Here is a 23,522-nt window from a genome sequence, read left to right as displayed (position 1 = left end):
TTGCCCCTCATTCTATCCCTTCTGTCCCATATCACCATGGATGAAGGTCACCAGGGCTGGAGCCCAGTGCTGGGGCAAGCAGGGCCTGCTCCCTGGGCATTGACCCCTATACATCACTGAGGGCTAAGGGCTCTGTAAGGAGGTCTTTGCAGAGTCTTCCTCCACAAGGCCTTGTTTGGATGTCACTTTGGACCCCAGGAAGATTCTGAGTGCTCATTCTGGTTGGGTAGGGGACCAGAAATGCTCATTCTGGTTGGGTAGGGGACCAGGTTTGTGTAGAGAGCTAGTGGCCCACATGCTCAGCCTGCACCTCCATCAGAGGCAGGGGGGTGAGGGGAAAAGTCTGCGTCTCTGATCAAAGGCCACCTGCCATTTACTGAGCACTTTAGCGTATCGCAGGCTGAGTTGGTTGTGACACCAGCCGATCAGGTAGGCTCTGTTATTATCCCCACTTTACAGATGAGGGAACAAAGGAGCTGAGCGGGAAGTAGGAAGCTGGACCCGATTTGCACCCAAAGCCACTCATCCATCTCTCCTGACCACATTATGGGGTGACCTGACTCTGCCATTGAGGGTCTAGGCAGGCATGGTCACAACCTGATGACTGGTGAGGGTAAGGACAGGGCGTCCCTGGGAGAGGCCCCCCTTCTGCTGAGGAAGCAGCTTTTCCAGTCAAACAATAGCACTGTTCCTGGCAGGCCACCAAACTGGGCCGGGTCATGGGGGAGGGGAGCAAGAGAGGGCGGGGTAGAGCCTCCCTAGGAGCTTTCAGGCATCATGGGGCCTTGGCCTGAACATCTTGTCCTGGAACAGCTGGGGATACTGAGGCCTGGGGAGGCCAAGGGTTATAGCCTATCTGGGCAGGCCACCCACTTCCTGCCTCGCCCCCTCACTGCTGTGGTTTCCCACCCCCATTGATACACCTGCCATGGATGAATGAATGCTTAGCCTTCAAGAACACTCCCCTCCCCCTGGCCCTCCAGGGGACAGGCCAGGATGTGGCAGCTGTACAGTGTTCCACAGGAACCCACCCAGCAGAGAGTCCAGGGAGGGAAGGCGCTGCCCCACCTCCATCCGCCTACAGTGGAGCTCCTGAGCAGGCAGATAGCCTGTGCAGACCTGCTGGGCCCCAGTCAGGCCCAAGGCATGCTTTAATCTGCTTAGTTCAAAGTCTCAGATCTGAGGCCTGAAGATGCTCAGGCCAGACAAGGGACCCCCAGAGCATACTCAGTACTACTACAGGCTCAGCCTGGGTGTGCTGATGCCTGTTCAGCCTTACGGTCTTCTTAGACCTGAGGAGGCCTGAGCAAAACACAGTCCTAACACTGAAATGAGCCCAAGTTAGTCCTAATAAACCTCAGATATGGGGTATCTGCCAGTGCTGGGGGCCTCCTTGGGCGTGAACAAGTTTAGATGTGCTCAGTCCAACCAGGTTTTGCTAATGGCTGCAGGCTTAGGCAGGCCTCAGTAGGGCTTGTCACGGGTCTGAGATCTGAGTACCCGGTGAGCCCCAGATGCGTGGGCCTGCCCTCCTATGTGGGTATCTTGAGCTGTGGGCATCCCCAGCCCAAGCACGTAGTGTGGGGCCGCAAGACTTGGCCTGACCACAGCCCCCACCTCACAGTATGTGGCTCAAAGATGGTTAGGGCTGTTCCTATCTCTGTGACCCTGCTTATTCTTCCATGAGAGGAAGGAGGGAGAAAGGCACCAGGACCCACTGTTGCAAGAGAATCACTGGGTCGCTGGGGCTGCACAGCGGGACCTCTATTCCTCCATGCTTCAGGGGTTTGGGTTCCCAGCCAAGTTCCAGTTCGCCTCACGGCCCTACCAAGCCTCAACGACCTCAATCATAAGACCCATATAGAGGCCCAAAGGATAGAAACGACCCCACGCCATCCGCAATCTTGCAACCCTAACGCTCTCGGGGAACTGCCGAGAAAGGTCGGAGACGGGGCGCGGCATGGGCGGGGCCTGAGGACTCAACGGGGTGGGGTGAGCCCGTGATCGGCGAGCCAAGCTAAAGGGGCGGAGTCAGCTGGGGCAGGCTGGAGCCGGGTGAGGCTCTGGAGTTAGAAGGAGGTGTGGCCACCCCGGATAGGCCGGGTATCCCGTAGGGCGTGGCCGTCAGGAGCGGGACTCCGCGCAGGGCTGGGCTGGTCCGCGGCGTAGCCGGCGGCGTGGACGCTGCCACGGAGCGGTTCCTTTAAGCCCCCGGTACCGCCCCCGCCGCCTCGTCCGCTGAGCGGCCTGGGTCCAGTTGGCGGCGGGGTCGGGTCTGCGCGGGCCGCGATGGAGCTGCACATCCTAGAGCACCGGGTGCGGGTGCTGAGCCTCGCCCGCCCCGGTCTCTGGCTCTACACCCACCCACTCATCAAGCTGCTCTTCCTGCCCCGCCGTAGCCGGTGCGCGTCCGGGTTCCGGGATACAGATGTGGTGGGCTGCGCTGTTGCTCCGGGACGGGGTCGGAAAGTTAAAAATCGCCACGGGGCAAGACGGAGCGGTCGGGGAAGGCCCCTACACCACCCCCGGCCGCCATCCGGCCTGGGCCTACCCTCTGTGGGACCGCCGCCTATCCGGCCCCGTGGGGCCACCTGCCAGGGCCAGTTAAAGCGCAAACAGCCTGGGGTGGGCAATGCTTAACTTCGTGGTGTCAGTGGGGGCCTTCCTTCCTGACGGCTGCACGGCGTTTCTTCCGGGCGGCTCCCATCGGGTCACTGGGGCTTGTCTAGGGGCCCAGAGTCCGTCGCCGCCGGTGAGCCTCTCCAGCCTCCCGGAATGGAGGGGCGGGAGACTCCTGCGGAGCTCGGAAGGCAGAAAACAGTTTGCGATTCCGGAGATGGGGCCCACACCCCACTGCCCTGGGGAGAAGCTTGTGGCTTGAGAGGGCAGGGAGGCGCCCGGCGCGAGTTTTTCTGGGTGGATGGTGAGAAATCTACCCGCCCCCATCCCTAACCAGGTGCAAGTTCTTCAGCCTGACGGAGACCCCCGAGGATTACACGCTCATGGTGGACGAGGAGGGCTTCAAAGGTGGGGGCTGGGCTGGGGAGGGATGTTGCGCCACCCTCTGCAGGGTTCTCACTAGATGTTGGGATCCAGTGTCCCAAGAACTGGGGCTTTGAAGGGAGATGGATCGAGGTTCGGATTCGATTCTACCACGCACTGGCTGTGTGCCCTTAAGCAAATCACTTCCCTTCTCTGAGCTGTTTGTTTACGCTTATGTGAAATGAGTCTAGTTATGGTTCTGATCTAATAAGGTCTCCTAAGGGCTTTATAGACTGAGCTGTGTGTGAAGGTCACTTAGCAGCCTCAGGCCAACAGCAGGGTCTCAGTTACAGATCCCGGCAAGAATCAAGGGTTTCTGTGGCTGCGATACACGCCCACTGCCCCCATTATTTCCCCCTGGACTTGTCTCCCTGGTGCGGATCATCCCCTCCCTGGCTGGTCTGGGAACTCCAGGAGCCCGAGGGTTAGGGAAGGAATGCAGGAGCAGGCTGCCAGCCCAGTGCAGGGTCCGCGGGGGCCTCCTGGCTGCGCTTGGGTGATTAGCAGCCACCCTGGCCCCAGCCTGTGCTCTGGACTGGACTCCAGCCTAGTTCCTCCCTGGTCCCTGGAGCTGAGATCTGGCGCCTACTACTCAGGCCCGCCAACTGGAGCTTGGCCCGTCCTCCACTGCGCCCCTTCTGGCCTTAGTTTCCCTGTGTGAACTTCAGGGAAAGTCTGGGTCGGCTAAGGGAGACGGCACCCTCCAGCCAACCTGATCTGTTGGCGCCCCCTGCTGGTGCCACGTGGAATAACGCCTCTCTGAACTATGAGGTACATAAGTCATCCCACTTTACAGATGAGGAAGCTGAGAGTCAAGAGACGTTAAATCATCTGTCCCAGGTCAACAGCTAGTAATTGGCGAAGCTGGGGTTTGAACCTAGGTTTGTCTGAATCTGGTGCTTCTACCCTAACTGGGATGCAGGCAGTGGCAGGCCAGCACCTGAACTTTTCTCAGTCCTTGCATACTTGCAGGGCTCAGGAGCAGAATTTGAGGGAAGGAGATTGCTCCAGTCTCTAGTCATTGCCCGCTCAGGCATTGCCCCGCTGCCCTTACTTGGGTAGACCTTAAGGCACACACAGAGAAACTGAGGGTCAGGGGCCAGTCCTACAGGCCCTGACCTGGTGTGTGCCTCTGCCTACAGAACTGCCCCCATCTGAGTTCCTGCAAGTGGCTGAGGCCACGTGGCTGGTGCTGAATGTGTCATCCCACAGCGGTGCAACAGTGCAGGCTGCTGGGGTCACCAAGATTGCCCGCTCAGTCATTGCCCCACTGGCTGAGCACCATGTGTCTGTGCTGATGCTGTCCACTTACCAGACGGACTTCATCTTGGTGAGTTTTCCACAGGTGCTGGAGGACAGGGTGCCTGGGAACCCATGTGATGGGCCATCTCCCTCTGGCCCAGGTGCGGGAGCAGGACCTGTCTGTGGTGATCCACACACTGGCCCAGGAGTTCGACATTTACCGAGAAGTGGGTGGGGAGCCTGTGCCTGTTGCCAGGGATGATTCCAGCAATGGCTTTCCCCGTGCTCAGCATGGTGAGTGTGGATCTCTGACACCCAGACTTGGGTGGGGGCTCCTCTTCCCACTGGGTCCCTTGCCTTGGGTGAGTGAGTCTGTGGGCATGGGGATAACCAGCTGACACCAACCGCCTCACAAGATAGGGTGATGGGGAGGGGGAAATCTGGGAAGGTTCCTGCGGAGCTCTACACACACCCAGCCCAGGTCCTTCCCTGGCCAGCCACCAGGGGGCGCGCCAGCCTGCAGTCACCTTTAAACCTGCCACCGTTCGGTCCCTCCCAGCAGGGCCCAGTCCCACTGTGCATCCCATCCAGAGCCCACAAAACCGCTTTTGTGTCCTCACATTGGACCCCGAGACACTGCCAGCCATCGCCACCACCCTCATTGATGTCCTTTTCTACTCGTACAGGTGGGCCTCATTTGTACTTAGTTTCAGTCCTGATCCCTGTGCTCTGTCCCACCACCTTCCATTCATGCCCAGTTCTGCAACTGTATCCCTGTTCTGTGGTTTGGGTTCCTGGTAGCCCCTGAGGCCCACATGCCCTTCACTGATGGTCCAGAAAGGCCCTGACACCACAGGTGGAGCCCTCTCCTGGAGTGTGGGTAGAGCCACCCCTGAGCTGTGCCCTGGTTGGGCCCACCAGCTCTGGGGTCCCGTCTCTCTGGCACAGACGGGGTTCATCATCGTCCCCAACCCCCACTTAGCACCGCAGGAGATAAGGGCTCTCTCACAGGAGGAAAATGGCTCAGAAACAGGGAGGCCTTCCCAGAGCTACCCATGAACCCCTGCCCAGGGCCTGGAGGCTGACTAGGAGGAGATGGAGTGGGCAGGGTGCCAACACAGAGCCTGAGCTTCCTGTCCCTCCCCAGTGCTCCCAAGGAGGCAGCCTCTGGCAGTCCTGGTCCCAGCTGCATCACGTTCTTTGCATTTTCCCTCATCGAGGGCTACATCTCCATCGTCATGGATGCTGAGACCCAGAAGAAGTAGGTTGCCCCTGGCCCTGGGTGGACCGCAGTCCCTATGTGTGCCCAGGGAGGAAGGAGGCAGGGCGTCAGACTTCAGCTAACAGTGAGGCAGGAGGGGATGTCTGGGCATCCAGCCACGGCCACTTGTGTCCCAGGTTCCCCAGTGACCTCCTGCTGACGAGCTCCTCGGGAGAGCTGTGGAGGATGGTACGCATCGGCGGACAGCCCCTGGGCTTTGGTGAGAGCCCCTCCCTGTGCGCTGCGGGCCTGGGGAGGGCCTGGGGGGCAACCAGGGTGATCCACACAGACCCCTCCTCAACCTTCAGATGAATGTGGCATTGTGGCCCAGATCGCAGGACCCCTGGCTGCGGCTGACATCTCTGCTTACTACATCAGCACCTTCAACTTTGACCATGCCCTGGTGAGCGCTGCCGGCCAGGGTCCTGAGTAACATTGAGGCCCAGGAGGGTGGGGGTGGGATGGGTAGGAGGTAGTCCTCGCTGGGCCAGGAAGTTGGGGTGGTCCCGACTCCTCCTCTGTCCCCCCCGCCCGCCGCAGGTGCCCGAGGACGGCATCAGCAGTGTCATTGAGGTCCTCCGGCGACGGCAAGAGGGCCAGGGCTCCTGAGGCTCACAGGGAGCAGCTTCCATGTTCTCCCTTCATCCCCAGGCTTCCAGAGACTTCTCTAAGCTATTTTCTCAAGCTCTGGGACAAGTCCTCTTGCCCCCTGCCCCCTGTTCCTGCTGGGGGACCCCTCCTTCCACTCTGTACATAAACTATGTGCAGGCACTGGCTCTCACATGGACGTGCGTGTCTGCCCACACGGGAACACGGTGCTCTGGACTTCCTCCAGGAAGCCCTCAACCCATCGCTCTCTGTGCTGCCTCGGCATTTGCACGTTCCCTGCCTGAGGCCCAAGCCATCCCCCCTTCTCAGAGCCCTGGGTACCGGGTACCTGGTACCTGGATAGGGCCCTAACCTCCGTTCTGCCTCTGGCTGGGGCACCGGCCCTGGCCAGGTAAGTTCTGACAGCGCCTCACCCTCTTGGGGCCTCCAAGAAAAGTATTTTTACATTTCTTCTCTCTCTTTTTTAAATGACTTGTTAATAAAGGGCTTATAGTGACTGGGCTGGACTCTGGTCCTTGGGGTTGTCTGAGCTCGGCCACAGTTGCTCTGTGCTCCGCACGGACCCTCTGCCTGAGGTCCTGGTTCTCCCCGTGTGGCTGGGTTGGGCTGGGCTCATCTCCGAAGCAGTAGGTGAGCCACTGCCGTTTTCCAGATGAGGAACAGAAGCTTTTAGAGGTGAAGTGACTTAGCCAAGGTCACATGATTCCTGGCTTGCTCTTCATTCCTAGTTGCTTCCAGAGTAGCCCAGAAGGTTCTCAACATTGGCAGCATCTCCCAGACCCTCCTGCCTGGGGTCCGCCAACCTTCCCTGCCACCTTGGATATAACTGGCCTGTGTGAAACACCCTCAAGGAGGACCCAAAAGCACCTTTTTCTAGCCGCCGCCTGCTTTCTTTTGGACCACACCTGAGTTCTGGATGTCTCTCACAGGAGTCCCTTTTGGCCAAGAGATCAGCCAGTTCTTGCTACCAGGGCTCTCCTACAAGAGTGGTGGGAACAGGGATGGCCCAGGGAGTCCATACAGAGGGCATCCCCTGGCCAGGCCAGGACAAGGGCCTGGAGACCATCTGTTCTGCCCTCGATGGCTACATGTCAGGGCCGAAGGCTCGGCACATCTGGGCCTGGATTCCTGTCACAGTGGGGACGCCTCCCTGATCCGTGAGGCTGGGATTCCGCAGTGGCCTGATGGGGCCCCACAGATGTGCTGGGGAGGTTATCAGGTACCCTCAGCCCAGACCCGCCCGCACACAGAAAGGGAAGAAGGGTGTGACTTCGGCGTATTCAGAAGTCTCGGTGGCTCCCCAGAAAAGCCAGAACGAGGGCCAGGCCTCTGGCAGTGCGCCCGACCTGTCCCTGGGAACCCGGGCTGCAGATCAGAGGAGCAGAGAACACAGCCCAGCCTGGTGAGTGAGCAGTCGGAGACCCTGGGCCGGCCCCTCCCCCTTGGCCTCAGTTTCCCCCTGTGCACTGAGCCCGAGCAGGCAGCTCCTTCAAAACCCTAGACCTCTTGGCCCCAGGAAGGAAGGGGGCGATTGTTTGTGGGATGACTTGGGGTAGGGGTGCCTGGCTCCTCCTCTCTCTGGCGGGCCCACCATTGGCCCTGGCACAAGGGGCATCCTGGGCTGAGGTGGGGGATTTAGAGCCAGAACTCTTGGGGCTGTGACCTGGCCACACGTCCAGCACCAGAGGTCTGTCCACCTCTTGTCTGCTATTGAGTCACTACCCGATTTAGACGTTCCTGTCATCCTGGCTTTCCAAGTGTGTCAGGCCTCACCCAGTCCATCAGACCAGGTCCTAATCTGGCATTGGCTGGTTCTTGGGGCCGCCTACGGGACTGGCCTGGCTGGGGCCGGACTGACTCGAACCCAGGCATAAAGACCAGCGTATGCATATACCTCTCTTGGCCACAGGTGTGCCAGTCTATGTGGAGGGGTTTTAGCTTCCGGGGCGTTCGGGTCCTTGAGGGTGACTAGGCCAGCCCTCGGCCTTCCCCAGGTTACAGGTGGGGAGACAGAGACCCACCTGGGGTCAGGGCCCAGGGCTTGGGACTCGCCTCGGGGACACTCAGCTGAGAAGTTGATGTCACATGTGGCTGATGGGCTGATGCTGCCCCAGGCTGGGAGGGGGCTCCACAACCGCCTCTTTGTCCCACCTGGGCCCCAGGAGAGTTCTAGGGCAAAAGTAGTCTGGTCAGCCCCAGCCAGGGGCTGGGCTCAGGTTGGGTCATTCATAACCGAGGTCGGGGCACTTGCTGGCACACAGCCCACATCCTTGTCCTCCCAGTCCTGGGAGCCCCGTTCCACCCACGTCAGCCCCTGAGTTCCAGGGTCGAAGCCCCAGACTGCAGAGCCTGAGCACTCATCCTCATAAAGGTGGCAGCCAGTGCCTGGGGAGGGCCCTGCCCACGGTCCTTCGGTAGTGGGAGGACACCCTCAGCCCTCTGAGCACCAGCCTGGTGCCCGGCATCTCCTGGGAGGATGTGGATCTGGGTGGGGGTCTCCTGGGTGGGTGGGGAGAGACGATGAGGAAACCTCAGGCGGGGAGTCTGTCGTTTCCACCCTTTCTGATAGTCCGGCCCACACAGAGGAAGTGACCTCTTAGGTTCTCCTCCAAGATATTTGAGCAGAAATCCAGCGTTTAAAGTCTTCATCCCCACCCATGCCGGGCAGGCCCATGTGGTCCCATGCTTGCCAGGTGGCTCCAAAGCTGGCTTTTGGTCCTGTGTAGAGGGGAGAGTGAACCCCTGCCCTCTCGATGTTCCTCCTGGCCCCGAGATCCAGCCCGGGAGGCAGGAGGGGCAGCCCAGCCGGCAGCTAGCTGGCCCTGTGCATATGGGGACTCTGCTTCCCCTCCCTCTACGTGGGGGGCTGAGGGGGGTGCTCCATTGATTCATGTATTCCCACATGCTCATTATGCCCCTTTACTCAGGGGAAGACAAGCTCAGAGAGGTGAGTGCTCTGCTCAAGGTCACACAACTGGGCCTGGCCGAACCAGAGTTCACAAAGGATAAGAGCCGGTGTAAGAGCGCTGGGAGGTTCCCGGGTGCAGGGACACTTTGGCTGAACCCTGAGGAATGGGTGATTTTGTAAGATCCCCCGCAATCCCAGCTGTCTGCCGCTGGTGGCAGCAAGTGCGTGGGCAGGCACGTGAGGCTGGCCCTGGCTCCTTCCTGACCCTAGGCTGGGCTGGATGGGTGTGTTGGGCAATGGCCGCGGTTTGTGTCACTTTCCCAGGCGGGCCTTGGTGCTGGGGTGCCTCAGATGGGGTGCCCAGAGCTTCCTTCCTGGGAGGTTGGTCATGGCGCCATGTGGACGCATGTGCTGCACGGGTGTCTGTCCTCTAATGCAGGCCTCCGTGTGCATCTCTACAGATGAGTCTGTTTTGGCTGGTGTGTGTGCCTGTCTGTCTACACATGTGTCTAAGGGTCAGCGTGGCCTGGTGTATACTTGTGCCTCTGTGTAGGAGGTCCAGATGTCTGACTGCATGTTCACCTGATTACGTATGAATGCCAGCTGTATGCACGGCTCAATCTCTGCACGTGTCCTGTGTGTGTGTGTGTGGCTGAAGTGTGCATCTGTGCTTGTATGTGCACATGACGATTTATGGCTCCTGTTTGTGGCTGGGGCAGTTTTTGCACGTGTGTATGTGCACGTGCATCTGCATCTTGTTTTCCTGTTCACTCGTGTGCCAATGTGTCCCCTCCTGTCTGCTTTCCTTTCCTGGACACAACCCCTCGGGCTCCCTGCCTCTCCCTAGTTTCTGAAGGCCCAGCGCGCACCGGGGCAGTGGTGGGCTGTGCTGGAGCCCTCATCCCCACCCCTCCCCCCGCTGCCACAGCCTCAGCTTCCCCTGCCTGCCACCCACCTCGCTGCCCACTCTCTCTCTGTCCCTCCTCTTCTGCCTGCAGCCTGAAGCAAGGCTGGCCTTGCTTTCTGCCCACTGTTCACGAGCTCCTTGGCCTGGCCCCCTGCCATGACACATGGAGATCCACCCTGGCTCCCCAGATCCATTGCCCTTCACAGGCCAGCACCCCGCTTCCCAGGCCCTGATTCAACCCAAGGTTGTCCTCCCCTGTGTTGCTGCCCCAGACCTCTTGCTAGACTCCCTGCCTCAGTTTCCCTCTCATCTGGCTGCACAGTGAATTTTCCCCAGCACAATCCTAGTGTGTCTCCTCCCTCCCTGATCACCAGCCTTCAGCAGCACCCCCAGGTCTGCCTTTGGTACCTCCCAGCCAGCACCAGCTCTCCTGGCCACCCTAGACTTACTCTCTCCCAAAGCCGAGAGCCTCCCCTCCAGGCAGCTGCCAGGCCCTGTCCCGAGGTGGCATACCCTGGCCTTTGAAGTTGAGGTTAAGCCTTCTCAAAGTCAACAAACAAGAGCCCTGGGACCGTGCTAGCCAGGTGCCAACACAGGGCACTGCGGGAGAGCCTCTGACACTCTTGCCCCCTTGCAGCAGACTGCCTTTCAGCCCTTTGTTGTGTTTCTAAGCTCTGCCATTAAGAAAATTTTTTTTCTTTAATCAGGGTGAAACCCACATAATATGTAATTAACCATGTTAAAGTGAATAATTGAGTGGCATTTAGCACATTGACAATGTTGTGCAATCGGCAACTCTGCTGTAGTTCCAGGACATTTTCATCACCCCAGAAAGAAGCCCCATGCCTATCAACAGTCCCTCTGCCTCACCCTCCAGCTCCTGGCCCCCACCGCTCTGCATCCTGTCTCTGCGGATTTCCCTTTTCTGGACATTTCATATAAATGGAATCATCATATGTGACTTTTGGCATCTAGCTTCTTACACTCAGCATATTTCTGAGGTGCATCCGGATGTAGCATGTATCAGTACTCTGTTCCTTTTCATGACTAAGTAATATTCTGTCATGTGGACAAACTGCATTTTTGTATCCATTATCCGCTGATGGACATGTGGGTTGTTCCTACCTTTTGCCTCTTAGACTTGGCCTTCTTGACTGTGGGGTGCCCAGCATTGGCATTTAATGCCATATTGTTCTGCTTCTCTTCCCTATATACTCATTCTGTGGACAGAGTGACCCTAGCCCCAGCTGGTCACACCCTGTCACCCATTGAATGTCCACCATTTAGCCTTGGGACAGAACAAGCTTTGATAGCTTTTTCTCCTCTTGGAGCTGCAGGAATTGTTTCTTTTTTTCATATCAAGATAAACACCCAGGGTTTCCTTGGCATCTCCCCAGGAATGAGACGGGGAAGAAGTCCAGTCCTCCACGGCCCTTGTGCCAGGTCATTTCCTCCAGGCGTTCCTACAAGTGAGTCCCGCCTCTGGGTCCCGGACTTCTCCCTGGGATCAGGGCTCTCATTCATAGGCAGCCCCACGGGGTCCCTGGCTGTTGCCCCCAGCTTTCCCCAGTTGCTTCTCTGTTGAGCAAAACTCTGAGCTTTTGCTGCACCTGGCACCAAGAAAAAAGGCTCCAAGCCCATCCCACTTCCGGGCTCCATCCGCTCCACCCTCCTGCCCCCATCCCTCTGTTTGTGCAGGACAAGGGACTCCCCACTGCGAGTGCCAGGAAACCAGCTCAACTAGCAGAAAAGAGACTGACATCACTGTTCTGTGCAGCAGGAGCTCACCCTGTGGTCGGCCATGCCTTCAGGTGGAGACCGGGGGAGTCTCCCTGGCTGTGCCTGTCACGTTCTGACCCACTCAGCAGGACCCCACCCCTGCTCTGTGCAGGCTGGGGTAGGTGGCTTTCCACAGCCAGACAGTGACATGCTGCCTCAAACCCCAGCTACTCGAGGGAGGCCTGACTCCTGGTCCTGCTCAGGATGTAGGTGAATTGCTAGACTCCAGGTATCATGAAGGCCAGGCTGGGTGGGATCCCACCCCCATCCCACCCCCACCCCTACCCCACCTGCCCCCACTGTGGCCTGGGGAGAGAGATGAGCAGCCTGACAAATGGGTGTTCCAGGCCCACCGCATGCTGGATGTTGGCATGTGTGTTTATTCACCCTTCAAAACCTGGGTATAAAAAGGCATTCATGGCAAATTCACTCACCTGTAAGGCTTGTCTTTCTTGCCAGTTTATCCACACCTAGCCTGGGGTCTAACACACACAGCGAGTTACTTAAATATAGGTCGAATGAGGGACTGAAAAGCCATTGTAATCTGTCTGTTTTTGCAAAATGCAGGATTGTCGCCTCCAGTAAAGACCAGCCCTGGCCCCTTTCTATGAGGCTGTCAGGTGCTACTTCTGTGCAATTTGTTCTGAAGTGAGTTCTTTGAAGGAAGTAGGAGAAATGCCTTGGCTGTTTCTTTTTCAGTTCATTTTCCAGGAAAGTGTTGAAATCTGCAGTGGGTGAAAGAATAGATTTTGAATTCACTTTTTATAATAATAAAGGAAAAAGTCAGCGTCTTTAAAATTGAGGCTTCCTAAAAAAGAGATCACATGCTTCAGTGTATTGTTAGTGAGATAATTCTGATCTCCCAGGGGAAGGACGACCAGGAGGGGATATGAGAAAGGCTCCCAGGGCACCTGCTCCCAGCCGGCAGCTAGGTGCATTTCTCGAGGCCTGGCACTTGGGGTGTGAGGGGGACGCATCTGGGTTTTCCATTTATCCATTCACTAAGGATTTATTGCACACCTGCTGCACTCCATGGTGTGTGCTGAGCTCTGGAGAGCAATGGGGAGCCATGACCACAGTGCATGCCCTCTAGGAATATACACAGTCCGGCTGGGGAGACAACACTATGTTTGTAAAAATGTACAGCTCTGAAAGGTGCTACAAAGGATACACAGTACTTTGGGAAGGTCATGGTGGGTGAGAAGCTGCCCTGGGTGGGAGAAGGTCAGGGAGGGCTTCCTGGAGGACATGAAGCTTGGACTGGACCCTGCTGTCTGGGTGGCAGTTCAGTGGATGGAGTGTCAGGCAGCGGGAACAGCATGTGCAAAGGCCCTGGGGTAAGAGCTCAGCTTTCCCCTGAGGGACTGGTGAAGGCCAGAGAAGGTGGTGGGCTAGAGAGGTGTGGGGAGGCGGGAGGGCCTGGTGGCTGTGGTAATGACTTTGGCTTATCCAAATGGTAACAGGAAGCCAGGGAAGTGTTTTAAGCAGGTTGTGTTGTAAGAGCCCCTTTGGGGGGTTGCAAAGGCAACAGAGCCACATTGGGAATGGCTCAGTTTCCCCTCCTTCCTTGCCGTGCTCCCTCTCTGTTAGACTTCCAGCCACACCTGCCATTTCTTAATTGGTCCCGTGTGGTTCTGCTCCCACATTTCCCCAGGCAGTTATCCCGACATGGAATTTGTAGCATCTCTTTCCTGCACTTTTGCCAATGAAACTGGCGTTCTTTCCAAACCCACAGAAATACCAACCTCCTCCCTCACGCTCTCCCTGGGCAGCCACCCCTGTAGGAGCGGATCTCCCATCTCCCCGCTACGAGAGCTGTTTGACTTGCCTTGCTCCCTCCCAACTGTGTAACCTTCCGCCAGGTACCCCACCTCTCAGGCCTCAGTTTCCCCATCTACACGACCGAGATAACAATCTGCCTCATAAGGTGGTTGTGAGGATTCAGTGAGCTAGCCCATGTGAAATGCTCAGAACTGGGCCTGGCACACAGGAGCTCCAGAAGTGTGCTCGATTATTACCGTTGGGCGGACAGCATCTGTCTGGGGCACCAAAACATTTTTGGCACAAATGTGATGTTTCAAAATAGGCATCATATGTTGTCATTGTGAGGAAAGTCAGGACCCCGTGGGCCTTCCTGACCCTTGTCTGATGTTGAGGCTTGTTTTGTTGACAGTGGCATCTGAGTGCTGAGGGATGCCAAGGGACCCCATGGGGCTCTGGAGGGTTGTAGGCCCATCTGTGGTCATCGCTTCTGTCCTGTCACCTCAAGAGACAGGACCCTGGGCTCAGAGAGGGTGCCTGGGGTGGGGGTGTTCCAACCCAGCCAGAGAGAGGACAGCAGGGCAGCCACCTTGTGTCCCAGTCGTCCGCCTCAGAGTAGGTGCACAGGCCCCCACCTGCCTTACCCCGGGCCTGGGGATGCCCTGTGGCAGGGCCTGGACCTCTGGCTGAAAGGATGCACACAGTAAGTGGTTCCTTTTCTCGCTCTCCCTACTGCACTTCCCTGCATAGATCTTTAGGCCCTCGGGAGGGGGCTCAGTTACCCAATTTGGGAGAGTCACTGGGCACAGGGGGACATGTATCCCACACCCCCGGACATGCCAGGCCCCAGAAGAACTCTGTGGCAGTCCTGGAACCCAAGGATCCCTCAGCCGGGGGTGACCTCGCTAACCTCATGGGGGTGGGGAGGGTGCTGGTTGATCCTCGCTCACCCCAGGATTTATGTAATGCTGTCTTTCCCAACTGTCCTCAAAGCCACCCCGTGACATAAGCAGATGTGCGCCTCCATCTGCCCCAGTGACTGATGGGTAATGTTTGTTGAGCACCTGCTATGAGGTAGTATTTGCCACTGTTATAAAAAATCAAGATATAATTTGCATACCATCAATTTCTTCATTTTAAAGTGTATAATTTGGTGGTTTTTAATGCATACACAGGATTGTGCAACCATCACCACTATGTAATTCAGAAACATTTTCATCACCCCAAAGAAACCCCACACCTATCAGCTGTCACTCCCTGTCCCCAGACCACTCCAGTGCCTGGAAATCACTTACCTGCTTTCCGACTCCAAGGATTGACCTGTCCTGGGCATTTCATGTAAACGAATCATCCCGTATGTGGTCTCTGTAACTGGCCTCTTTCACTTAGCATTGTGTTTTCAATGCTCATCCACATGGTACCATGTGTCCATGTTGCACTCTTTTTTGTGGCTGAATCACATCCCACTGTATGGATAGCTCACATTTCTTTTTTTTTTTTTTTTTAAATCCATTTTCTGTGGATGGACATTTGGGCTACTTCCACTTTTTGGCTATTATAAAGAAATGCTGCTGTGAACGTTTGTGTGCAGGTTGTGTGAACACACGTTTTCAGTTCTCTCGGGCATATATCCAGGCGTGGAACAGCTGGGTGTATGACAGCTCTGTGTTTAACCATTTCAGGAACTGCCAGCCTGTCTTCCAAAGTGGCTGCTCTGTTTTAAAATCATTTGCAGCAGCAGGAGACTCGGGCTTCGATTTCTGTGCAGCGCCTCGAGCACGCGGTGATGTCTGTCCTGGGCTGCCGCCCCCTAGTGGGTGTGAAGAGATATCTCAGCGTGGGGCGGGTTCTGCATTTCCCTCATGGCCGAGGATGTTGACCTGCTTTCTGTGCTCACTGGCCTCTGGTCTGTCTGTTCTGGAGGAATATCCGTTCAAACCTCTGCCCCTGTTTAAACTGGGTTGTTCGGTTGTCCCAGGGCAGTCAGTCTATAGAGGGGAAACCGAAGCCAGAGGGGACGTGACTGAACCAAGAGCATGGGCCCTACAAGCCGGCTGAGACTGGAACCGGGGTTGGCCTCCACCCCAGCAGGTGTGGGACCACCATCTCCCACCCAGTTGGAGGCCTTCAGTGTCCAGCTTGACCCACCCCTCCCAGGCCGCCCAGGCCCTCTCCTCACATTTAAAGGGGGGGGGCCCCCCAGCCAGAGGGTGGGCCGGAAGGGCAAGGGAACAGCAGTTCTGAGGAACCAAGCTCGGCCTCCCTTCCCCTCCGAATCACGCGGGCCTGGCTGACGTGGCCCAAGAAGAGGGGACAGCCCGGGCCTGTGGTCGGGGAGCCTATTTATACTGGCTGGGCCGTGTCGCAAGCTTTTCCTGATGGCGAGAGGGACGTCACTGGGTGCTGACCTCACCAGAAACGCTGACGCATCTGCCCTCATGCCTCACTCGGATGGGCAGCCGGGCCTCCTCGCCTTGGGGACAGTCCCTGCTCCCTCCCTCCTAGCTCTGGGATCTCTGCTAGTGTCCCCCGCTCCCTGCGGCCCTCCAACCAGGCTGACCCTTGCAAGCTGTTCTAGGCTGAATTTTGTCCCTCCAACCCATATGTTAAAGGCGTCACCCTCAGCACCTCAGAATGTGGCTGTGTTTGAAAATAGGGCCTTTAAAGAGGTAGCAAAATGAGGTCACAAAGGTGCGCCCTGACCTAACATAGCCAGTGTCCTTGCAAGAAGAAGAGGTTAAGACTCAGGCACACCAGGTGGAGGGACGGCCATGCGAGGTGACCACAGGAGGTGGCCATCTCTGGGCCACGTACCAGAGGCCTCAGAAGAAACCAAGCCTGCCGACGCCTTAATTTGGACTTCCAGCTCCAGGACAGTGAGAAAATACATTTCTGTTATTTAAGGCCCCTAGTCTGTGATATTTTGTAACGGCAGCCTGAGCGACCTAACACCTAAGCCCTCTTTGCCTTTGGTGACCCTTAGCCCCAGGACCCACACAGCTGAGAGGTCGGTCGGCTTCGTGCTCAGAAGGTGATCTTCCGGATTTGACAGCCCTGATTTGAGGTCCCTGCTCCTCTTGACTGTTCCCGCGCGGAGTGACGTCAGGCAGGGTGACCTCCCCTCTCTGGGTCTTGGAGGCCTCTTTAGCCAAGGTTACTGTATGGCCCCCCGGGGCCACGGGGAGGGGAGCACGAGGCAAAGCGTGTGGCTGTCCCCCAAGGGTGGAGACTGCTCAGCAGTAGCTGAGAGGGACAGGAGGCTCCCCAGCTGGGTGAAACTCCCGAGCCTCTCCGAGCTGCAGGCTCCTCATAAAGGGAGCGGAGCCAAGCGTCCCTCCCCAGGGCTACCCTCACAGGATGAGATCAGGGGTGTGAAATGAAGAATCGGGCCGGCTTGGGCCACAGGAAATGGTCTTGCGGAGGTGGGCGCAGAGATGAGGAATTCAGCAGAAGTGACATTCTCAGGAGGAGAATCCAGAACTGGTACTTGGGTGTGGTGACGGCGGGGTGGTTGGACCTGTGGGGTGGGCATCATGCTGGGGTGCCAGGGAGGCGGGGGTGGACGAGAAGCCTCCTGTGCTCAGGGCTGGTTTTGTCCACTGCTGGATCCTCAGCACCTGGGAGTGACTGGCACAGAGCAGAGTCAAATAAAAGCTTGTTGAATGACTGAATGAGTGGTGGTGGGCATGTCTACGGAAGGGAGAGTGGGCAGGGACGGCCTAGATGGTCATGATGGGTACCAGGGGCAGGGATGGATGGGAGGGCGTCTGGTCCTCCTCCTCCTGGGCCATCTCAGCTCCCTTGCCCAGGCTCCACAGGCCCCATGCCCTCCCCAGCTGGAGCAGCTCAGAGCTCACTGGCAGCCCCCAGGGGCCCCAGCCTGGCTCCCGAGAGCTCTGAGACCTCCTCCCCACGGGGCTCCCAAGGCTGCAGGCCAAGGACCCTCTTCCAGACTTGGCAAATGTGCTGGGCGCATTAGGCACAGCCTGCAGGCCCTGGCCAGCTCTCGGCCAGTCCTCAGTTTACCCCATAGGTTGCCTGGGGAAGCGCTGTGGCCAGGGCCCCTTTGCTTTGATGTTCAGAGGTCTGCAAGGAGCAGAGGACCAGCCCATGATCACTATCTTTCACAGAAAGCGAAACCTGGTCCCCAACCGTCATGAGGCAGCTCCCCTTCCCCAGCTTCCCCTCTGCACTTCCCCAACAGCCCCCCACCCCCTGAATCCCCTCCCCACCTTGTGCCCCCCTTCACCCCTTGTAGCTAGTACTTGAAATTAGAATGTTATCTTTTCTTTTTGCCTCAAAGGACTTTTGCCTTTTATGTCTATGATGGCGACAGCCCTGTGAGGTGGGCCAGAAATGCTTTTCTAATCCTCATTTTATACGTAGGGCCTCTGAGGCCCAGAGAGGTTAAGCAACTCACCTCTGGTCACACAGCACATCAGTGGGTTTGAACCCTGATCTCCTGCCGCTCTTGCTCCAAGTGCCTGGTTCTTCCCAGGAACCCTGTCTGTAGGGAAAGGGCCCGGCGGCGAGCAATGGGCCTGGGGTGGGGAAGGCTGGTTGTGTGAGGGGTGCATAGTGGGGGAAGGAGACAGCCAGGAACCCTGCTGGGGGATGCGGGTACTGGGGCCAAAACCACAATCTCGGGGCTGCCAGCCTGGGTCTGGCTCTGCGCCCAGAGCCCGGTGGTTTCCGCTCACAGATGTCCCAACAGCCCCGGCGGGCAGGCAGGAAGGGCACTCAAGCAGGAAGATGTCTTGCTCTCTTCAGCCCCAAACCACAGTGGCCTGTGGGGCCAAAGGCTCCAGGGCCGCAAGTGGCCTGCGGGCCCTCCGGGGGCCTGACTGGCGGGCTCTCCACTCTACCCTGGGTGCAGCCCCCTACAGGTGGCAGAGACCTCCTCGCTCCGCACTTGCCCCAGGAAGGCTGAGGCTGCAGTTTGCATCATCCTTGGGCGTGGGGCTGACCTCGAAGAACGAATTCGAAGAAAACAGGAGGAGGAGCAGGCATGCCACCGCACCCAGCGCCCATTGGCCGCCCGTGGAAACTTTGGTTTTTGGGGTCATGTTCCCAGAAGGCCTGCCCTCCCCCTTCCCACCCACCTCACGAGGTGTTGGCCAATCACCCCGGCGGGCATAAAGTGGCTGCCAGCCCGCAGGGCTCCCAGGCAGGAGGTGTCACCCCCAGCGGGCACGGGCCGGAGCTCGGGCTCTCAACATGCGGGCACAGTTTACTCGGAGGGCGCTGCTCAGTAAGTACTTCCTTCCTCCACAGAAGCACCTGCTCACTATACGCACAGGTGCCAGCGTGGGGCGGGGGCACCTCTGTCCTCCAGAGCTGGGGGCGGGCACCACACAAAAGGATGCTGAGAAGGGGAGAGAGCCAGGACGTCAGGCAAAGAGAGGGGCCCCTAAGAACACAGCGTCTTCTCAGGGTGGAGAAGGGGTAACCCCAAAAGGCTTCCAGTGGGAGGTAGTATAGAGACAACTTTGGGTGCAAGGCAGTGAGGGAAGGGCACACACTGGGGGAGAGGCTGGGGATGTAGGAGGAAGGCGGGAGATGTGCTAAGCAGAGGAGGAAGTTGCAGAAGCTGAGCAGGAAAATGGGGTGATGTTTGGGATGGGTATACCCAGCCGGGCCCGGGGGCACTGGAGCCCACGCAGTCACACAGCACACACAGCCACACCCGTGGGGAGACATGCACACAGAGCCGCGTGACTTCACCCAGAGACCTCAGTCTCACCACCCTGGAAACCCCACATGCAGCCTGGGGACCCCTCAGCAGATGAGGCACAATGCTTGTGTGAGGCCAGCTGCTCCTCACATCACACAGACCTGATGCATGTCCACGTGGACACCCTACTCCACCGCACGCTGTGCTCACATGGGTGCCTCTGTGCAGCACACAGCGGATACCTGGGAAGCGGCCGGGAGCCCTGTAGTCTCTGTGCCTGGGTGGCCAGCCCTTCAACCCTCCCCAGCCATGTCCTCCTCAAGGGGCCGACTGCTCTTAGGAAGGGAATATGGTGTCACTGCCTTCCGGGCCATTGCGCCACAGGCCCCTTCCAACCACATGGCCTGGTGGGTGTGCGGGGCGGGGCAGGCGGGCCTCAGTGTGCCCGCCCCCCTGAGCCTTCCGGCTCACAGCATCCCTGGTGGGCTTGGCAGAACTGGCCACTTACGGAGAGAAGAGGGAAGCATGAGAGGTGCGGGGACAGTGCTGGCCTTACATGACCTGGGCAAGCCCTTCTCTTTTGGGGCCTTGGTTTCCTGTCAGCAAAATGGGGACATGGACTAGATGGTCTGGCACATCCTTTCCAGACAACCTTTGGCGGGAAGGGCAGCCTCTGCTGATTCTGCAGATGTAGCTCAGGGTGCTGGGCTATTCCCAGGCTGCCCACTCTGAAGCCCTCTCAAGCCCACCTTGCATGGAGGGCCGAGGTCTGCTACGGGAGTCTTGGGCTCTTAGCCCAGGGGTCGTGTGGAGAGCCCCACCTGGGCTGCCCAGCATCAGCTCCTGAGCTTGGTGGGATTGGCAGGCATGGGAGCTCCAGCTGCTCCCCACAACCTCCTCTCAAAGGCCTGCTTGGTGAAGTGCAGCAATCGGCAGCTGGGCAGTGACTCCCTGGGGAGGTGGCGGTGGCCCCAGCAGGAGCTCTGGTGCACCTTGCAGGGTGGCCAGACAGTGCACACGTAGAGCCCAGCCCAGCCCTCGACAACACAAAGCCCGGGATGCTGGGCTGCTCCTCTGGGGTCCTCTTGAGTGCCCTCCCCTCTGAAAGCCGTGCGCCTGTGGCTTCCTCCCCAGGTCAGGTGACACCCTCTTCTCTGCCCCAGGTCAGGTCCTTGGGCTTCTGTTCCTGAGCACAGCGGCCATGGGCAGCTGCTCGGACAAGTACCAAGAGCTCCTCGGGCAGCTCCGGAATCAGGCGGACTTCATGCAGCACACCAACACGCTCCTGGACCCCTATGTGAGTGCCTGCCCCTGGTGGCATCCGAGAGTCAGAGAGCCGCAGGGTCAGGGCAGCAGTGATTTCCAGAGAGGACCTGGCCCAAGCCTATTCGCCCAGCCCCCACCCGACATAGGGTAGTTGGGAAGCTGAATCCCATGTTATTCCAGGGACAAATCCACTCATATTGTCCCAGGCCGCACCCTGAGGCACAAAGGAGACAGTTGGGCTGCCGCAGCTCAGCAGGCCTGGAGGGTCTTTGCCTTACTCACCCGTTGTCTAGCATGATTATTGCACACCCACCACATGCCTTGTTCTAGGCCCTGGAGAGGTAGCAGTGAGCAGAACAGAGTCCCACCCTCCTGGAGCTCACGGGTACGTCCACACTGACACTCCCCATGCCATGGTGACTGCCTGTGTGGTCACCTCCCCAGGCCCCCAGCATCCTCCCCGCTCTGCCTGCGGCGGCCGGGGAGTCCCCTTCCCTTTGGGGCCTCAGTTTCTGGATCTTTTCAATGGGAGGATTAGGTGGGGGTTGCACGAGGACAAGCATTTCAAGGCCGACCTGAGCAGACTTGTCTCTGTGCATGCCTGGTGGCTGCTGCAGCACTCACGCCCGATTCTCCTTTCCCCCCAGATCCGTGTGCAAGGCCTGGATGTGAGCGGGCTGAAAGAGCACTGCAAGGGGCACCCTGGGGCCTTCCCCAGCAAGGATGCCCTGCGGAGGCTCAGCAGGCAGGGCTTCCTGAGGACCCTCAACGTCATCTTGAGCCATGTCCTGCACAGACTGACCACGTTACAGCAGGAGCTCCCCAAAGCCCAGGACTTGGAGATGCTGGATAGGGTGAAGCTGAACATCCGCGGCTTCAGAAACAACCTCCACTGCATGGCCCAGCTGCTCCCCAGCTCCTCCGACACGGCTGAGCCCCCGCAGGCAGGCCCGGGGGCCTCACCACCACCCACCCCGGCCACAGATGCCTTCCAGCGCAAGCTGGAAGGCTGCAGGTTCCTGCATGGCTACCACGGCTTCATGCACTCCGTGCAACAGGTCTTGCAAGGGTGGGAGGAGAGCCCGAACAGGAGCCGGAGACACAGCCCCCGCCGGGCTCTGTGGAAGAGGGTCCGCAGGATGCGACCTTCCAGGAGGGACAAAAGACTCATGCCCAGGGGGCAGTTGCCTCGGTAGCCTCAGGGGTGCCCCTGGCAGATGAAGGATCAGCAGGTACTCTACAGGATGGCATCTCCCCAGGGCCACCCACTCCTAAAGAAGTGCACTTTATGGGGTGGGAGCCAGGCAGGCCCCTCTACCTCCTCTGTGCTGGGGGGATACGGTCACGCTGTTGACCCACCCGTTCTGAGCTCCCCAGTCCTTGCGGGGTGGCCAGGTCAGGCCATGTGGGGCCACTTTCCGTTGATTCAGGGGCCTGATGACACGGGCTGACTCATGGCCAGACTGACCATCCCCCCCGTCCGCTCCCCAGAGGCCCGCCGGCCCTTCCCTCTTATGACCCGCAGGGCCGTTGCCCCCAGACTTCCTCCTTTCCGTGGTGGCACAGTTCTGAGAGCGAGGTCAGGACCTGAGCGGGCCTCCTAGGCCTCATAGCCAGACTCAGGCCAGGCCCCTGGACATCTGGGTGATCTCACTTTAGGCAGCTGTGACAGGGGCAGAGGGTCCTACATGGGGTATTGCTCTGGCGGCACCCAAAGAACAGAGCTCAGGTCCCAGGTTGGCTCCTAACTCCCTGTGTGGCCTCTGGACCCCAATTTTCTCTGTGACCCTATACTTCTCTGGACCCCAATTTTCTCTGTGAATCAAGGGGCTTGGGGACTGTGCAAAGCCCTCTCTGCCTGTCAGTTACTGGAACTCTGTGACATAGGATGGCTATTAAATTCTCCCCATAAATTGGGATGCCAGGTGTAAATGGACGCAGGTTCCCTAGACTTCCTAGTGCCTGAAGGGGCCAGCCTGGGCTCCGGGCTGCTGGCTGCTCCCCCTGGTGGTGTGTCGTGGAATCGTCTCACACTGAAACCGTGGCCCTCCTGGAGGGGGCCCCAAAGGCTGCTGGGCCAGTTCCTTGTAGTGACAGGACTAATTTATTGACTTTTATCAGTTTTTATCTGTTTCTTATTTATAAGGCTTATTTATGATGTGTATTTAATGTTAATATTATGCCAACATGTATTTAAAGACTGTCTGGTTTCTAAATCCCCTGTGTCTCTGTTGTCTTCTGGGAGAGGATTTGAGGGGGCCTAGCCTTTGGTGGTGGTAGTGGTGTGGGGGGTCCTAGGTGGCAAGGCCACAGGCGCCCACCACCGGAGGACTGGGCTGGATGTCCTTGCCCTGCCCAGGAAGGGCTGTCACAAGCCCCAGCCAGCCTTGGGGTCTGATCTGGGGGTGTCTCAGATACAGACAAGGCATGTCTTGTGTCTGAATGGGTCTCCTTTGAGATGCTGAGGACTGGGGTGTCAGGGCTTGGGAGCAAGAGCGGAGGAGGAAGGGAAGGCTGGAGTGTGGAACCCCCTGAGGCTGTGTGACTGGGGGTAGGTGCGCTGATGTGTGCTGTGTGAAATGGACAAGATAGTAAGAGATCCTGCCTCAAACGTGGCCTGGGGACCTGGCATGTGCCTGAAACCATTTCCTGAAGACCCCTGGGGGGTAGAGGTTCCATCTGGCCCCCAGAAAACTGGGATCCCTCCCGGTGCTGAGAAGAGGCACCTCAGGAAGGGCACCGACAGGCTGATGATGTGCTGAGCCGCACAAAGGCACGGCTAACAGAGGCAGATGAATTTGACCTGGACCAGTTCTGGGCCACCCCCACTTCCTGGGACTGGGGGCCCATATGGGAATAGGACTTCACCTCAGGAGTGGAGAGCTCTGCGTAGGTCTCTCTGCAACAGCTGTGATTACTTTGCAGACCGGAAGACTGAGGCTCAGAGAGTTTGTGTGAGCTGCCCACAGTCTCAGCAGACTCACTGGGGGCAGGCGCATCTTGAATTCAGGTCTGTTAGAGGCCAGGGTGCGAGCATCTTCAGCCTCCATAACTCTGCAGACAATTTCATGAA

The 23,522-nt window shown here is 58.2% G+C and overlaps 2 protein-coding genes across 6 annotated transcripts; both read left to right on the top strand.

Annotated features, from left to right (window-relative positions):
• The first annotated feature begins 2,127 nt into the window (after window positions 1-2,127).
• CASTOR1 (cytosolic arginine sensor for mTORC1 subunit 1) lies at window positions 2,128-6,651 on the top strand. 4 transcript variants are annotated; one of them, XM_036993652.2, is made up of 9 exons: window positions 2,128-2,402; window positions 2,957-3,027; window positions 4,185-4,372; window positions 4,446-4,578; window positions 4,844-4,970; window positions 5,432-5,545; window positions 5,683-5,734; window positions 5,854-5,948; window positions 6,086-6,651. In XM_036993652.2, the coding sequence occupies exons 1-9, from the start codon at window positions 2,290-2,292 to the stop codon at window positions 6,300-6,302; spliced, it is 1,110 nt and encodes a 369-aa protein (XP_036849547.1). In that variant the 5' UTR covers window positions 2,128-2,289; the 3' UTR covers window positions 6,303-6,651. The 4 variants fall into 4 exon arrangements, with proteins under 4 accessions (XP_036849547.1, XP_036849548.1, XP_017515396.1 ...); XM_036993653.2 differs by having other exon boundaries at window positions 2,129-2,402; window positions 4,847-4,970; XM_017659907.3 differs by having other exon boundaries at window positions 2,129-2,402; window positions 5,683-5,765.
• Window positions 6,652-18,609: 11,958 nt separating this feature from the next.
• OSM (oncostatin M) lies at window positions 18,610-22,665 on the top strand. Of its 2 annotated transcripts, none has more exons than XM_017659937.3 (3): window positions 18,610-18,760; window positions 20,347-20,480; window positions 21,097-22,665. In XM_017659937.3, exons 1-3 carry the CDS (start codon window positions 18,727-18,729, stop codon window positions 21,643-21,645), a joined length of 717 nt encoding a protein of 238 aa, XP_017515426.3. In that variant the 5' UTR covers window positions 18,610-18,726; the 3' UTR covers window positions 21,646-22,665. The 2 variants fall into 2 exon arrangements, with proteins under 2 accessions (XP_017515426.3, XP_073079266.1); XM_073223165.1 differs by lacking the exon at window positions 18,610-18,760 and adding an exon at window positions 20,780-20,834 and having other exon boundaries at window positions 20,353-20,480.
• The last annotated feature ends 857 nt before the right edge of the window (window positions 22,666-23,522 follow it).

This window comes from Manis javanica, chromosome 15, assembly GCF_040802235.1.
Source record: "Manis javanica isolate MJ-LG chromosome 15, MJ_LKY, whole genome shotgun sequence".
Lineage (NCBI taxonomy): Eukaryota > Metazoa > Chordata > Mammalia > Pholidota > Manidae > Manis > Manis javanica.
This window is presented reverse-complemented; position numbering and strand designations above follow the sequence as displayed.

What these genes read in the sequence shown, in the direction of transcription:
- CASTOR1 (XM_036993652.2), top strand. Translation starts at nt 2,290, where the DNA reads ATGGAGCTGCACATCCTAGAGCACCGGGTGCGGGTGCTGAGCCTCGCC. An exon ending in GTCCTTTTCTACTCGTACAG is followed by an intron (nt 4,971 to 5,431) that starts GTGGGCCTCATT and finishes GTCCCTCCCCAG; the next exon opens with TGCTCCCAAGGAGGCAGCCT. An exon ending in GATGCTGAGACCCAGAAGAA is followed by an intron (nt 5,546 to 5,682) that starts GTAGGTTGCCCC and finishes CTTGTGTCCCAG; the next exon opens with GTTCCCCAGTGACCTCCTGC.
- OSM (XM_017659937.3), top strand. Translation starts at nt 18,727, where the DNA reads ATGCGGGCACAGTTTACTCGGAGGGCGCTGCTCA. An exon ending in TACTCGGAGGGCGCTGCTCA is followed by an intron (nt 18,761 to 20,346) that starts GTAAGTACTTCC and finishes TCTCTGCCCCAG; the next exon opens with GTCAGGTCCTTGGGCTTCTG. An exon ending in ACACGCTCCTGGACCCCTAT is followed by an intron (nt 20,481 to 21,096) that starts GTGAGTGCCTGC and finishes CTTTCCCCCCAG; the next exon opens with ATCCGTGTGCAAGGCCTGGA.